The sequence below is a fragment of the Apodemus sylvaticus genome, chromosome 23 (assembly GCF_947179515.1).
Source record: "Apodemus sylvaticus chromosome 23, mApoSyl1.1, whole genome shotgun sequence".
Taxonomy (NCBI): domain Eukaryota; kingdom Metazoa; phylum Chordata; class Mammalia; order Rodentia; family Muridae; genus Apodemus; species Apodemus sylvaticus.
In genome coordinates, this window is record NC_067494.1 from 41,967,797 (window position 1) to 41,983,466 (window position 15,670).

Sequence of the window (15,670 nt, forward strand, 5' to 3'; positions counted from 1 at the left end):
GCTGCGGCTTCTTAGAGACTCCCGGGAAGGACAAGTCATTCACTGAGCTTGTGGTTTCCTTCTGCCAATCCAGTTTGTTTTGTTTACTGATGAATCTCTTATAAACCTGTCGCCTGCCCTGATACCAGCGCCAGGGACTGTTGTCCTTTGGTTCAAGCCAGGGTCCCCTGGCGAGTGCGAGCTCTTGTGCGATGTGGATTTTACTTGCGTTTGAAGGGTCCTGGCTCCTGCTAGGATCAGCATCTCCTGTAGCATCTGGGAATTGCATCATGGTACTGTAGCTCAGGCTCGGGAGCGTTCAGAACAGGAAGAAGGGGACCAACTCAAGCATTGATGCCCTTGGGTCAAGGTGGGAGTTGGTCTACTGACCAAGTATTACAGTCTGTTTGATACAGAGGTCAGAAAGAGGGAATAATATAGAATCCAGAGCTGGCAAAATAAAGTCAGCACAGACCGGTTTGTTGAGGAATACCTAATTTTATTTACTGAGCCTTTGGAGTTTGGAAGATTTTTGAAGAATATTTAGCAGTGAAATGTGAGTGATACACTCCTATTATACAAGGGTGTGAGATAGGGGTGAGAAGGGGTGAGTGTGGAGAGAGTGAGACGGGTGGGAAGGGGTGAGTGTGGAGGGAGTGAGAGACAGGTGGGTAGGGGTGAGTGTGGAGGGAGTGAGAGACAGGTGGGAAGGGGTGAGTGTGGAGGGAGTGAGAGACAGGTGGGAAGGGGTGAGTGTGGAGGGAGTAAGAGACAGGTGGGAAGGGGTGAGTGTGGAGGGAATGAGAGACAGGTGGGAAGGGGTGAGTGTGGAACTAGTCTGATGTCCTAGAAACACTGAGAGCTTAAATTAACACGAGTTTCTCAGCCTTTACTCTGTTGACATTGGGGACAGTGATTCTTTGTGGTGTGGCGTGGTGGGGTGTCTCCTGTTATTTGGAGTGGTGGCAGGGTATATTGTGATGTGTAGGGTAGTGGTGGAGTGTATCCTGTTATATGGGGTGGTGGTGGAGTGTTTCTTGCTGTATGGGGTGGTGGGGTGTCTCCTGTTGTTTGGGGTTGTAAGGGGATGCCTCTTGTGTATTGTGGGATATTTGGCGGCATCTTGGCCTCCACCCACCAGGTGGCAGTAGACCTTATCTTCTCCTCCATTGATCTCCAGTGGTTAAAGCGCAAAAGTGCTAGTGACATCCACACCTATTCAAAGAACAGAATGCCACCAAGTGCGGCAGGCAGTGCCTGCGGGTTGTTTCCACCTGGCGTCTGTAAGGTGTTAAAGACAACCTCACACAGAGAAGGGTGGAAGTGAGATTTCCCTGTCGTATGTTGATAAAGTGTCTGGGTGGATTCTGTCTGTTGCTGTCCCTCGTGGGCTAATGATGGCGGTCTGGGACTCTTCAGAATGATGCGCTCGAGCTGTGCAACAGAATAAGCGCCGCCATCGACCGCGTGGACCACATGTTCACCCTGGAGTTCGATGCTGAGGCTGAGGAGGCGGAGTCGGCCACGCTGCAGCAGTACTACCGAGAGGCCATGATCCAGGGCTACAACTTTGGGTTTGAGGTAGGGCCCGCACGTGAGGGAACGCCCCACAGCCCCGAAATGACTCTGTGGGTTACGAGAAGCATTATGGAGTCTAGAAGACAAGCCTTGTATTAATTATAGTCACCATGTAGTTGGGAGTGTCACCTTATACTGCTGTAGAGACTCCAAAGTGTCTGTTTTCTTTGAAAATTCAGATAGTTGCCCAGATGTCATTTCCCACGCACAGCTATCTTTCTATTATATCTTAAAACTTTGAGACCTGTTTAGTATCATAGAAGTACATTCCTAATTTAAAAATTAATAAAGTATTTCCTGAGCTATATTTTGTGACTATATTCTGGTTATTTATAGTATATATACTAATTAGATTTTGCTGTTCAATTTTAGAAAAAGACATTTGAGTCAGACACAGTGTTATTGTAGTGTGTAGCTATTGCCAGAATGGTTCTCTTAATTTTGATACACGTGAAATCTTCTTACAGTATCATAAAGAAGTTGTTCGTCTGATGTCTGGAGAATTCAGACAGAAGATAGGAGACAAATATATAAGCTTTGCCCAGAAGTGGATGAATTACGTGCTGACCAAATGCGAGAGCGGCAGAGGCACCAGGCCCAGGTAACAGCGAGAAGCCGGCACGTTGTCCATCACCTCCCCTTGCCCCGCAAGAAACACCAAGCACTTCATAGAACACAACTTACATGTTCCATGGCGGTGCTTGCGTCGTTGCTTTATGGAGACCAGTCTGCTAAGCTGCCTTTATTCATGAAAATAGAGTTTAAAATAAATTAATTGGATGGCATTTAACTTCTGTCCAACTTATGCTGGTACCTTTTGTCTCCTTAACTAATAGTGTAGTAAATTTCCAATTACTTTTCTTCTAATGTTGCGTAACTCCTGCAGTACTTCCCCAGCTGTTGTGTGATTGTTGAATATTCTCATATTACAGATGGGCCACCCAGGGATTTGATTTCCTCCAAGCCATTGAACCTGCCTTTATTTCAGCTTTGCCAGAAGATGACTTCTTGGTATGACATACTCTAAATACTTTTTCAGTTAGAGAAGAACCAAGCTGGTCACTCTCTGTCCTGGGTAGTGTAACGTTGATGGCGTCCTGGTTCCTCAGCACTCACGCTGTGAGGATGACGGTCTATTAAGCTGCAGAGCTCTCACAGGCCTGCCGCGGTTTGCAGCGTCCTGACTGCAGCTCTGTGCAGCTGGTTGCCTGGTGTTCTCTCGGCCCTTACACTTCTGAAGTAGATGCTAGTGCCTGCATTGTATAATGCCAGCTCAGGCTGCCCTCCTGGAGCTAACGGAGAACAAGGGTCCTCCATCAGTGTCCTCCATCAGTCAGTGCCATTGGCTGCCACCGTCCACAGCAGTGGGGCCAGTTGGTGATGTCGCACAGGTGTAAATCCCTCCCGTTGCCTTCTGGTCATGGAGACACATTTTGCTTATAGATGCATGATTTTATGGGAATAGTCTGCTACGTTGCTTTTATTTATGAAGATAGAATCCATAATACATTATTAAGTGATATTAAATTTGTATCCAGTTTATGATGCTTGTATGTTTTGTCTTTTATACTAACTAAAAATATTTACCTAATGCTAAATGTTGCTTTCAAATAGACGGAGTCTAATGTGCTGAGTATAATGAAAACTCTACTTTCTTTTACCCTCTTCCAATTTCTCTTTGGTTTGTAGAGTTTGCAAGCCCTGATGAATGAGTGCATCGGGCACGTCATAGGAAAGCCGCACAGCCCTGTCACAGGTTTGTACCTTAGTAAGGCCAACACTTACTGGGTTTGATGAGCCAACTGTATACAAGGTAGATTGTTTTTTTTTTTTAAAGATTGTTCAGAAGATGACAGGGATGCGGTTTGTGCAGGGACTTCCATGGTCATTATCCTACACCCTACAGGGAGATCAGATGACAGCACAAGGTGCAGCCCTACATTTGAGCTGGCGTCTGTTTTCCTAATGTTAATACTACAGCCTGCTCTCCTTGTTAAAACCTTTGTATATGAAGCATATCAGGAGGGTTTCCCTGGTCCTCCCTTGTCTCCTGAAGGGGGAGGGTTTCCCCAGTCCTCCCTTGTCTCCTGAAGGGGGAGGAGTTCCCCTGGTCCTCCCTTGTCTCCTGAAGGAGGAGAGTTTCCCTGGTCCTCCCTTGTCTCCTGAAGGGGGAGGGGTTCCCCTATTCCTCCCTTGTCTCCTGAAGGGGGGGTTTCCCCAGTCCTCCCTTGTCTCCTGAAGGGGGAGGGGTTCCCCTGGTCCTCCCTTGTCTCCTGAAGGGGGAGGGGTTCCCCTGGTCCTCCCTTGTCTCCTGAAGGGGGAGGGGTTCCCATAGTCCTCCCTTGTCTTATGAAGGGGATATTTTTTTCCCCCACTTCTCTGCTTACTTGAGTAAATATTGACTTGGATTCAGTTTTCAAAAAAAACAAAGTTCTTAGCTGGGCAGTGGCGAGGCATGCCTTTAATCCCAGCGCTTGGAAGGCAGAGACAGGAAAATCTCTAAGTTTGAAGCCACCTTGGTCTACAGAGTGAGTTCCAGGACAGCCTGTGCTATGCAGAGAAACCCTGTCTAGAAAAAAAATTGTTTTTTTTTTTCCCAAGACAAACAGTATTTTATTTTCAAACAGTTTTGCAGTGTATGCTGAAGCCTTAAAAGAAATATTTATTCAGAAAGAGGCTGTCATTCTTGGTACAGTCTGTGAGTCAAGCAAAGTCACAACTGTGTCGCACCTACTCCAAGACAGAAACTTTGAATTGTATGAAATAGTTCAGAAATGGTAAATTTGCTGGACATGAGCTATGCTGGTTAAAGTTGCTCACCGGGCATAGAAAACTCTAGTATAAAAGTGGGCCTTAATCACTGCTTTTGTTTTAGAACGTAAAATTTCTCCAGGTTATCCACGCCCTTTCTTCCCAAGGCCGCCATGAAATGGACAGTAACTGTGTGGTAAACCTGCCCAAGTCCGTCCTGGAGAGGAGCGCTCCACAGGGCGCTGCTCTCCCCAGACTGTCATGTCTCTTTGGCTTCACTAGCAGCGACAGAGTTTGATCTGACTTCTCAGAGCATTTACCTCATGCCATGCTCCTAAGACAGAATGGCCCTGACATAAGGTTTCCCTTTAGGGCAAACTGTATGTAGACTAAAACTGCTAACACGGCCAGGTGGTGGTGGCGCACCCCTGTAATCCCAGCACTCTGGGAGGCAGAGGCAGGCAGATTTCTGAGTTCGAGGCCAGCCTGGTCTATAGAGTGAGTTTCAGGACAGCCAGGGCTACACAGAGAGACCCTGTCTCAAAAAAACAAAACAAAGAACAGGCAGAGGCCAGGCATCTTGGTTTCTGCCCCTGCCCAACTGGAGAGGTAGAATCATGTCCATTTTGTAGGAGGAAATCACTGTTTTTTTTAAACATTTCCTTTGAGTTTCATCTGAGTTTGGCACTGGAACATAGCACACAAGTAGAGTACATTCTTAGCGTGCTGGGCGTCAGTCCCATCACCATGAAGTTTGTCAATAATACCATTTAATTTTGAATGTCATACAGTTTTCATATTTTAGTTCTGTCTTGAACTGTGTCTACGTCAGTCCCGTATTACCCTATTTGAAGGGTGAAGAGGAGGAATCCACCCCAGGGGAGAGGCCAGGGAGCAGCCAGTGTGTCCCATCGCTGTGCCCTGGCATCTAGTAGAGCCTGGTAGCATGTGTCGAGGTCCCCACCCCAGAACCTGCACAAGCATCTGTGTGCAGAATCTTCTTCACATCTAGGAAGCCGCCACCCAAAGGGCCTCAGGTTCCCTCGGGCCAGGTGGATGCCAGTCATTTGTTGAGCAGATGTTATGCACTTATTCACACTGGGGTTTACAGAGGCATGGTTTCCGTGCAGGACAGTCTGAACGTGTAACATAACTTTCCTGACGTTGACGAAGGGGACGTGTTTGGCAGTACCTGGATATTTTTTCACTCTGAGTGAATTTGTCCTGGTCACTGTTGAAGTCGGTCGCCATTTCATTTTCACGAAGACCTGGCGAGGCAGTTTTCCCGTGCCCACTCTTAACGCGTTTGCTTTGTTGCCATTCTCCGCAGCTATCCACCGGAACAGCCCCCGCCCCGTGAAGGTGCCCCGATGCCACAGTGACCCTCCTAACCCTCACCTCATCATCCCAGCTCCAGAGGGATTCAGGTATCTGCTGCTCGCGTGTCGCGGCCTCGCGGCCTCTCCGTCTGCATGCTCCTCCTCTGCTTGCTCGGGGGTGCGGTGTCTGTCCTTCTAATGCCACATCCTGCCTAGAGCTCTTCTCTGTGTTATCCCGAGGACACACGGCGCAGTGCCTCAGCTGCATTACAGACCTGCCTCTTTAAGACGGCTTAGCCTCCTGCTTCTTCATAACCCCAGCTGCTGAGTGCTTTCTGACTTTGGAGTCGTTCTTTCTTTTTCTTTCTTGGAAAGACAACCTTAGGAAAACAAATTTAAGCGTGCAAAATGTAGTGAACATGTACAGCAGCTCTGAGCGTCTCTTTAAGAGTGGAGAAACTTGGAATGACCAGTCCACTATAGACTCCGGTGAGCGTGTATAGTTGTGATTAAGTTGGCAATCCAGAAACACACCCGTGTTCACACTGATGCTCTAGAACTGGCATTTCTGTGGCTGTGGGAGTGGGTATCCTCATTCCCCACTTCAGTGCCTTTGGCAGGCTGATCTCCTGTGGTAGAGTTTTCTAGGTCAGGGCCTTTTTGACACTAGTTTTTTTCCCCCATACACATAGACCAGAACTCTCAAGTAGCAATGTGCATTTTATATTTTAAAGATTTTTTTTTCATTTCCTACCCATGTCTTACATGCCAGTACCCCCCTTTCTTACCTGTGTTCCTGAAGCCTTTCTTCTTGCCTTAGCACCCGGAGCGTGCCTTCCGACGCTCGGAACCATGGCAACTCTGTTGCTGCTGCTGCTGTCGCCGCTGCTGCCACCGCCACCTCTGCTGCTGGCCGCCCTGGCCCAGGTGGTGGTGACTCTGCGCCGGCCAAACCTGTCAACACTGCCCCTGATACCAGGTAGTCCCAATACACCAGCAGTGTGTCTCCCATCCCGTTGTCCCTCATGCCCTTCGGCGGGGTGCTCAGTGTCGGGATGTGTCACAGGGTGACAGCTCTGGGAGTGGTGCTCAGGGTCCCCTGTGGGTTGTCAAGAGCCTCCAGACCCTGGCAGCAGGCAGCCAGCGTGAGCTAACTGACCCCTGGCTCTGCCCGGCTCTGCCTTACTGCACCCAAGGAAAGATCCCGGGGTGCACACGGGGGCTCGGGGCCGGGCCTAGCGGCCTTTCCCAGGTTGGAGCAAAGCCGTTCTTTCTTAATCTCAGCCAGCGTATGAGCAGAAGGGGCCCCACCAGTGTTCCTGTCATGCAGTAAGGAAGGGCAGTTGTGGGGAAACATCCAGAAGGAGTGGTGTCCGGGAGACTTAGCCAAATCCAGGACCCAGGAGGAAGCAGTATGAAAGCAGGGCAGACAGGCGGCCTTGCAACTCAGACAACTGAGATGACGTCACACTGACGCCAATCCTTAACACTAGTCTAAAATTTCTGCAAACAGTTCTAGTATTGCTACTCATTAAAATGATTAATTTTCCTATGTTTCAGTCATAAATATCCATAACCTTAAATTTTTAAATGTTTAAGCTTAATCCATTAACAGCAAAATAAAATAAATCCTAAAGCTCCCATTTCCTGCTTGTTTTGGTACTGGAGAATTCCATGGCATATAACCACACTTCTTCCCTCTCGCCATGGGGAGCCACCGAGACTTTTCTTTAGTGTGTGCACAGAACCAAGGGAGGCGGCGGAGGATGCTGGCTGCCTCGGGGGCCATCTTCCCAGCTGCTGCATCCGTATGGCACACGGTGCTCCTCAGCAAGGCTGGGGAACTGGCGCAGGACACGTCACATGCAGGCAGTCTTTCCCTCCGACTTCGCCTGCCCCATCTTACGCTGTCCACCAATGGCTTCTGATCTTCTCTATGTAGCCTTGTGTGGGTCTCGGTCCTAAATCAGATCCACTTGACCTCCAGTGGCTTTAGTAGCTACATAGTTTTGAGGGGTTTTATTATATATATATATATATATATATTTTTTTTTAGTAGAAAGGAACAAAGTTTGCTTTTGAGATAACATGTTCATGAACATGGATAGAAAAAGCGAAGTCTCACAAAGATCTGCAGAGTCCAAGACCCCTGCCTGCAGGAGACGCCTGCCAGGCCGGTGCATTCCTGCTCAGGCCTGCTGCGTATGCCTGGGAACCCAGTCATACTGCAGTATGGGTCTGAGAGGGAACCCCGTGCTGTGACAGTGCTGTCAGCCCATGGTGCCCCTCCTGCCCGCAGTGTGCCTCCTGCCCACAGTGATCAGTGGTATTATAATTTTATTTTATTGATCTTGGAAATAGCTCTCTCCTGGGCTGAAATTTTATCACCAGTATTCACTTGAAAACACATTTTTCCAGGGCTGGCCAGAGCCAGCTTTGAGCTCACGAACTTCCTGTAGGTTTCCAGCCCAGTTTCAAGATGCTTGTTATCCCACAGACTCGACACCTTTGTGATTCACTGTAGACCCTTACAGCCCTTCACAAATACACCACTCCGTCAAAAATTGACTGCTATAACCTTCAGGAAGCAAGAAGGTAGAGACACCAAGTGACCCCTGTAGCCTCCCAGATACGGCCCTGCTTAGGAGTGGACTGCGGGCCCGCCCTTCTGTTAGTGGCCTTGCCCTAAAGTGCCACCAGAGCTGTTCCAAGGGGCCACAGGCAGCAGATGTGGTGCCAGCATCAGGTGTACACAGACTAGCCCAGGCTGGGGGCAGTGGCGCAGTAACCACACTGCCCCAGGCCTGCGCACAGGCAAAACACACACACACCAGCAGCATCTTAAACAGCAAACCCGTTTTCATGTGGTCTTCGGGTACATGAACTGTAACCTAGCACTTCCTGTGTAATCACAGCTTTACCCTGTGAGCTCTCGTTCTTGTCCTTACTGCACAGTTCACCTCACTGTAGCATTGCAGCTAACTGTCTCTAACGTGCTAAGTCTCTTGCTCTCCAGTTGCTTGGCTACTGCTTGAGAAACTGTCAGGTATTCCTTTCTTGCTGCTAGAGATTTGCGATCTTTGGAACCATGCAATGATTTTAGCACTCTTGTCATAATTAAATATTTAAATATAACTTGTTGGCAACCCAAGCATTGCGATAATTTGTTTAATAACCCCTTATTCATGCTAGGCTTAGACCGTGGGGCTTTTCATGCACCACCATTTAAGGAGACTGGCTTTATTCCTGTTTCTGTTGTTAATGTAGAATGAACAAACGACGGGGCTTCCCGTCAGTCCCCAGGAGAGGCCCTATGTCAGTGGTAGCCCTGTTTGTTTGGGTGATAGATTTTGCGGGACTTGCCCGCCTGTCCTCTGCCCACTAGATGCCACTTGCAGACGCCCCTGACAGTACTGTCCTGTGGAGAATCGGGATCCTAGAAGAACCTCACAGAGCTTTCAGTTTATGCTGCATTTACCTGCTAGCTCAGCCGGGTTTGCTTTATTTTGTTAATGTTAAAACAGGGGTTCCAGCGTCCCTGAAAACGACCGCTTGGCCTCCATAGCTGCAGAACTGCAGTTCAGGTCTCTGAGTCGGCACTCAAGCCCCACGGAAGAGCGAGACGGTGAGAGTCATGCTGGCGCCACGCGTCGGCCACAGCATTGCTGTTCATCGTAGTCCCCAGCCCTGATGTCACTGAGTCAACAAGACTGGGGAGCCACCAGCTTTAGGGGCCTGCTCACCTCAGCCGCTCAGTGTGGCCTGGTGTACCCTAAATCTTCCTTGTGTTGTACAAAGCATCACTTTTGATATTTTAATTGCTAAGCACTCTTACTTTAGAAATACAGAACTGTTACTATGATTGTTGTAATATGGCGACAGTCCCCCAAAAGTGCCCCTGAAATAGGGTTCCCAGAATGCTGTCCTTGTGCAGTTCTCTTGTCCATTACGTATGGAAGGTTCAAGTCCCGGACCAGTCTACTTACTAGGTGCCATTTTCTAGACGTGACTAGAGACACGGGCCTCAGCAGAGTCAGCAGTAAGAGCAGATCGGCAGCGATGTTGCCGGTCTCCACCTCCATGGGGTGTAGTTTTTCATAAGCCTTAATTTGTATGAAAACCGCTTCCTGCAGAGCCAGCGTATCCTCGAAGTGACGGGTCAGCGCGGAGAAGCTGGGAACTTCGCACACTCATCAGCCAGACCAAAGGTATGAGGGAGGAGCTGCACGGGACAGTCATCGGGCTTCGAGCCATTAGGTCATACACGTCAGCACGGGGGACCTCATTGGTACCTCTGACGTCATCGTACCCGCCATGGCCTTTCTGCACATCAGTTCCATGCAATGTATTCCAAGGGCCTTTGGGTGTCCAGCCTTCCGTAGTTGGCATACTCCCTCGATGTTGTCAGTACTTGTGAATGTAAGCAGTCTTCTTCATGCTAAGAAATTGGAGGAAGAACTTTGGCTTCTGGGAGGGAGTTTGTCCTGTCAGCTGGATTGAGGAGGAAATGGGGGCGGGGTTAGAGATTCATCCAGTGATTCAGGCAGGTGGAAGCATTAGGTTAACATGGGTTTCAGAGCTGGGTCGCAGCAAGACACAGCTTTGGTGCAGTGGTTGGCTGGCCCTGTGCAGATCCGTGTGTATGAGGGAGAGACTTTTGGACCTGGGTTCAGAAACTGGGAACCAGTCTGCATTAGTCCACCTATAATCGTGGTTACCCTGGACACAGTGGTGGCCCTGAGTCTGCCCTGCTTCTGAAAACAAATACCTGATGGTTAGGCACAATTGGGAACCACAAGGACTATGTCTCCTCTCAAAAAAGCCACAATTCCCAGTGGCATATTAAAGTCCAAGACCTCTGGAGAAAGGCTCGTTAGTTTATAATTAAGACATCTTTTCACAGACATTTTGACACTGGGGCCTGTAAAAAACTTATCCAGGCAAATCAGGTGTATCATATATTTGGGTTAAAACAAAAACAACTATATTTCCTTTCTAGGATTTGCAAAAACAATTGATAGATAGGAAAATAAGCTAATTAAAACACAAATTTTTGGGAATGTCACTTTTTGAACTACCCTTGCAGCCATCCAGATCTTGGAAGGTCCGTTTGCCCCCTAGAGAGAGCTGAAGCTCTCAGGTAGCTATGTCATGGGTTGTATGTGACCCATTAATGACTGGTGAATATGACTGTGGCCAGTCGTAGTGTCTATCAGCAGAGGCTGTGGTAAATGTCACACACACACACACACACACACACCATGAAACGCCATGCCCTGGCTAAGGAGAAGGGAATTACATCATATGAGGAAGGAGGGTAGAGATCACGTGTTGCTGTTTTCTCCGTGTACAAACTTGCCTACATCCTGCGACTGATGACTTCTCGTCTCTCTGCAGACTCGGCCTCTAAGCAGGGGCCCATAGAAGCCATCCAGAAGTCAGTCCGCCTGTTGGAAGAGAGGAGGTATCGGGAGATGAGGAGGAAGAACATCATCGGTCAAGTGTGCGACACCCCTAAGTCCTATGATAACGTCATGCACGTTGGACTGAGGAAGGTGACGTTTAAGTGGCAAAGAGGAAACAAAATCGGTGAGGACACCAGGGGTCATTGCGCCAGAAATAACACCCTAGTGTTTGTCACGTGAATCTTTTTTGGTGTTCCATTTCTAAAACGTGTTTACACGTTTACAATAAGAAATGAAAATTGAGAAAAGGCTTTTAGATAGCTTAATACTTTGATCTGTTTTACTCAGTAATTCCAGAAGTTTCCATTTGAGAACTACTGAACTTTGGCCCTCTTCATCCATGTTCTTTTATCCCCACAAGAATATTATTTGAGAAGAGACTAGATATAAATCAAGATAGGAGAGTCTCCTCCCCCTTCCCCATATTTTGTAGTTAATTGGTTTCTAGGTGAAATTACTCTTAATAAAATAACTAGTGGTAGAGTAATATATCCCAGACTCTTCACGCACTTAAATACGTTTATCTCTCAAGCATTACGTTTGAGCGGCAAGTATAGTTGGCAGAACTTTGCAAACCCTGGGAAACTAGAGACTCCTGGTGCTATCTTAGCACAGTCAGATGCTCTGTAAGGCATTGTAACTATAGCTGTTGATGTCCTTCAGTACCTTGGTTTAGTGTCCCAGATGCAGTGTTGGACGATTCCCCTCATGCTCGAGGTCCTGTAGCAGTGTGGCCAGAGAGAGTCCAGGTATGCTGTTGGCCACTCCATTCTGCCCCAGCCCCAGCCCGGACCCCTTGAGGGGAACAAGGGCTTAGAAATATTCGGAAACAGCACATTGCTTACTTCATAGCTCTTTGGGGTTTCCTAAAGCACATTTCTGTCACCGTGACACTTACAGATAAGACATGCGCATTGATACAACTGCCCAAAACTTTGGATATCAGGGAACACTAAGAGTTAAGTAGCCAACTAGAGGGAGCCTAATGGTAGCTCTGTACGAATATTCCAGAGTTAGTTACTGTAGGCCGCACTGACCGCTGTCTGTAGTGACTGGAAGAGTGACCCATCTGTGTTGTTCACAGGAGAAGGGCAGTATGGAAAAGTGTACACATGCATCAGCGTGGACACAGGGGAGCTGATGGCCATGAAGGAGGTAGGTCTGCTTCTCAGGGCCTTGGCTTAGGTTCAGGACGGCCTCCATGTCTGTGGCCCTTGTGCATAGAGCTGGCCCAGGACCCTGACTTCCTGGGTCCTGTGTTTGAGCATTTGACAGTCGGATAAAATTTGACAAGTTTTGACAGTTGGCCGCTGCAGCTGCTCTGAGGTACCTTAGTGGAAGGCTGATGACACTATAAAGGCTTCAGGAGAGCAAGATCTGGGGATCCCAGGGCAAAGCAGGGGGGGGCCACGCCTGTGGAGGCAGCTGGGGAAAGTGAGGAAGGCCGCCATTCCTAGCCTGTGGGCACATGTGAGGAGATTCAGGGAGATTCAGAAGTGAGGAGGGCAAGAGTGGGAATGCTGAGGAATGGCTACCAGAGGCCTCTCAGGTGTGAGGGGACTGAGGGTGATGGAAGTGGGGGTGTCGGTGTCAGTGACCATGCCAAGCTGAGAAGTGGTTTTAACTTTTATCAAATACATTATCACCTGTATCACCCCTTGTTTTAACTTTCACAAATTTTAAATGACAAAATATAAATTTTTGATTGACAATATAGTTACATATTATGGCTTATAAAATGTGTTGAGTATGTGGACACTGTGACGTGATTGACCCAAGCAGGTTCACCACCTCACATTTTGTTAACTGGAGAGTTACTCTTTAGGCCGCGAGTGCCTGTAGCCATGGTTTAGCAGTTCAGGTTGATCTGGAGGCCTTTACTCAGAGGAATACAGGAAGGCAGGCACAGAAGCTGCACAGCCACTGACCCGTAGAGTCCAGGAGTAACCGTGGGCCTGTCGGGCGGAGTCACTCAGATCCCTCCATGTCGTCCTCTAACTGGAAGACCAGCTGTAAGAGAAAGTGAAGTCAAGGAAAGCTGTAGACGCGCCACCCCAGGGCCTGCGGACTGACACGACAGGAGGCAGCTTCACGAGCTACACAGACAGTGTCTGTAGTCATCACAATTGTCCTTTTCCAGATTCGATTTCAGCCCAACGACCACAAGACTATCAAGGAAACTGCGGACGAGTTGAAGATATTTGAAGGCATCAAGCACCCCAACCTGGTCCGGTACTTCGGCGTGGAGCTTCACAGGGTAAGCAGCCGTTGGAGCGGTCAGTCAGCGGGCGCCTAGCAGCCCTGCCCGCAGCCCAGGCCTTCCCACCGCAGAGCACAGCGACTGCCTTCTCTCTGAAACAGGCTCTTTTCCTGAAATTAAGTGGCACACTGTAGTAGTGAGCCCCGTGTCCCCAGCTCTGCGGGCCAGGCCAGCAGGCAGACCTCTCACACGCCCATCGCAGGAGGCAGCCACTTGCTGCCTGCCACTGAGTTGTTCACTCTTCTCTGATTTCAGTTGGCCGGCGTGGAGTAGGAAGAAAGCTGAGCCCACGCTGTGCTGAGCGATGGCCCGGGGAATGGGCAGCTCTCACACAGCAGCGTGCCACATACACACGGCGTGTTGCTTGCACTCGCACACAGCATGCCACACACACATGGTGTGTCACTCACACATGCACACAGCGAGCTGCGAGCAGCCAGAGCTGCCAGGGCTTGGTTGTCACTTAGTCACTTTGTGATTGACAGGGATGTGTTTCGGTATTTGATAACACCACAGGTACGCTGTCACTTCTGTCTGAGGTGGCGTGGTGGCGGGTAGTCTCCGAATGGATACAAGCCACCCTGAGACTCACTGATCTTGCCAAACAAGCTGCACCATCCCAGACAGGAGGCAGGCAGCCCCTCTGAGGAGAGTCAGGCACAGCTGTACCACTCCCTCCTCACTCAGGGTGGCATCCACGCCCCAGCAGGAGGAAGCCAATTTCTCTGGGTGGGCCCTAGGGGTCAAAGCGTAGGTGTGGTGTTGCTTCCACAGGAGGAGATGTACATCTTCATGGAGTACTGTGACGAGGGCACGCTAGAGGAGGTGTCAAGGCTGGGCCTTCAGGAGCATGTCATCAGGTTGTACTCCAAGCAGATCACCGTGGCCATCAATGTCCTCCATGAGCACGGCATCGTCCACCGAGACATCAAAGGTACAGCTTACCCACTTGACCTCACAGGCAGTCTCCTGCCGTCCAGCCCCTAGCGGGTTCAGTCACGGTACTCCTGTGCCACCTGTTGCTTCTTCAGATGGATGTGACTTCACACCTGTTGCTTCTTCAGGTGGCTATGCCTTCATACCTGTTGCTTCTTGAGGTGGATGTGTCTTTACACCTGTTGCTTCTTGAGGTGACTGTGCCTTCACACCTGTTGCTTCTTCAGGTGGCTGTGATTTCACACCTGTTGCTTCTTGAGGTGGATATGACTTCACACCTGTTGCTTCTTCAGATGGCTATGCTTTCACACATGTTGCTTCTTGAGGTGGATGTGCCTTCACACCTGTTGCTTCTTGAGGTGGATGTGACTTCACACCTGTTGCTTCTTGAGGTGGCTATACCTTCACACCTGTTGCATCTTCAGATGGATGTGACTTCACACCTGTTGCTTCTTGAGGTGGATGTGACTTCACACCTGTTGCTTCTTCAGGTAGATGTGACTTCATACCTGTTGCTTCTTCAGGTGACTGTGCCTTCACGCCTGTTGCTTCTTCAGGTGACTGTGCCTTCACGCCTGTTGCTTCTTCAGGTGGCTGTGAATTCACACCTGTTGCTTCTTCAGGTGGCTGTGCCTTCACACCTGTTGCTTCTTCAGGTGACTGTGCCTTCACGCCTGTTGCTTCTTCAGGTGGCTGTGCCTTCACACCTGTTGCTTCTTCAGGTGACTGTGCCTTCACACCTGTTGCTTCTTCAGGTGGCTGTGCCTTCACACCTGTTGCTTCTTCAGGTGACTGTGCCTTCACACCTGTTGCTTCTTCAGGTGGCTGTACCTTCACACCTGTTGCTTCTTCAGGTGACTGTGTCTTCACACCTGTTGCTTCTTCAGGTGGCTGTGCCTTCACACCTGTTGCTTCTTCAGGTGGCTGTGCCTTCACACCTGTTGCATCTTCAGGTGGATGTGCTTCCACTTTAAGCACTTCTAAAGTGGGCCCTGTGCCAAGAAATGACAGAATCAAGGTGTCTGCATTAAAACGTCCTTGCTGTCCCCTGTGTAGCCCACTTTAGAGAAGTCAGTTTCCAGGAAATGAAGTGCGCTGCTTCTGCCGCCTGCTTTGGTGTAACTGTGTTTGTTGGACACCTGCTACAAAACTCCCTTTCCCAACCTGTGGCAAGGTCTTTGTGCACTCCTGTCCAAATGTGGGTTGTAAGTACAAAGAACTATGTGAATCCAAAATGCCTGTGAGGCAGAGCATGTAGCTGTGTCTTTGGAGGTAACGTCTGTGTGTGTTGTGCTTTTCTGTGTCTGGAGAGTGGCTGTGCTTCTGCACCAGAACAGATCAGTGAGATCAGTGCCCAAGTCACACCACGGCCCTGACCTTTG

General features: G+C 49.2%; 1 protein-coding gene across 2 annotated transcripts in view; it reads left to right on the forward strand.

Moving 5' to 3' along the window:
* The window catches only part of Map3k4 (mitogen-activated protein kinase kinase kinase 4), an 88,743-nt gene that overhangs the window by 65,880 nt on the left and 7,193 nt on the right, over positions 1-15,670 (forward strand). The window contains exons 12-23 of one of the 2 annotated variants that reach the window (XM_052169371.1): positions 1,399-1,560; positions 2,025-2,158; positions 2,490-2,568; positions 3,247-3,313; positions 5,639-5,735; positions 6,448-6,606; positions 9,152-9,252; positions 9,761-9,835; positions 11,025-11,216; positions 12,177-12,247; positions 13,233-13,349; positions 14,127-14,286. In XM_052169371.1, coding sequence (XP_052025331.1) covers positions 1,399-1,560; positions 2,025-2,158; positions 2,490-2,568; positions 3,247-3,313; positions 5,639-5,735; positions 6,448-6,606; positions 9,152-9,252; positions 9,761-9,835; positions 11,025-11,216; positions 12,177-12,247; positions 13,233-13,349; positions 14,127-14,286 — 1,414 coding nt within the window. The remainder of the gene's footprint in view (positions 1-1,398; positions 1,561-2,024; positions 2,159-2,489; positions 2,569-3,246; positions 3,314-5,638; positions 5,736-6,447; positions 6,607-9,151; positions 9,253-9,760; positions 9,836-11,024; positions 11,217-12,176; positions 12,248-13,232; positions 13,350-14,126; positions 14,287-15,670) is intronic. The other variant, XM_052169372.1, reaches the window with a different exon arrangement.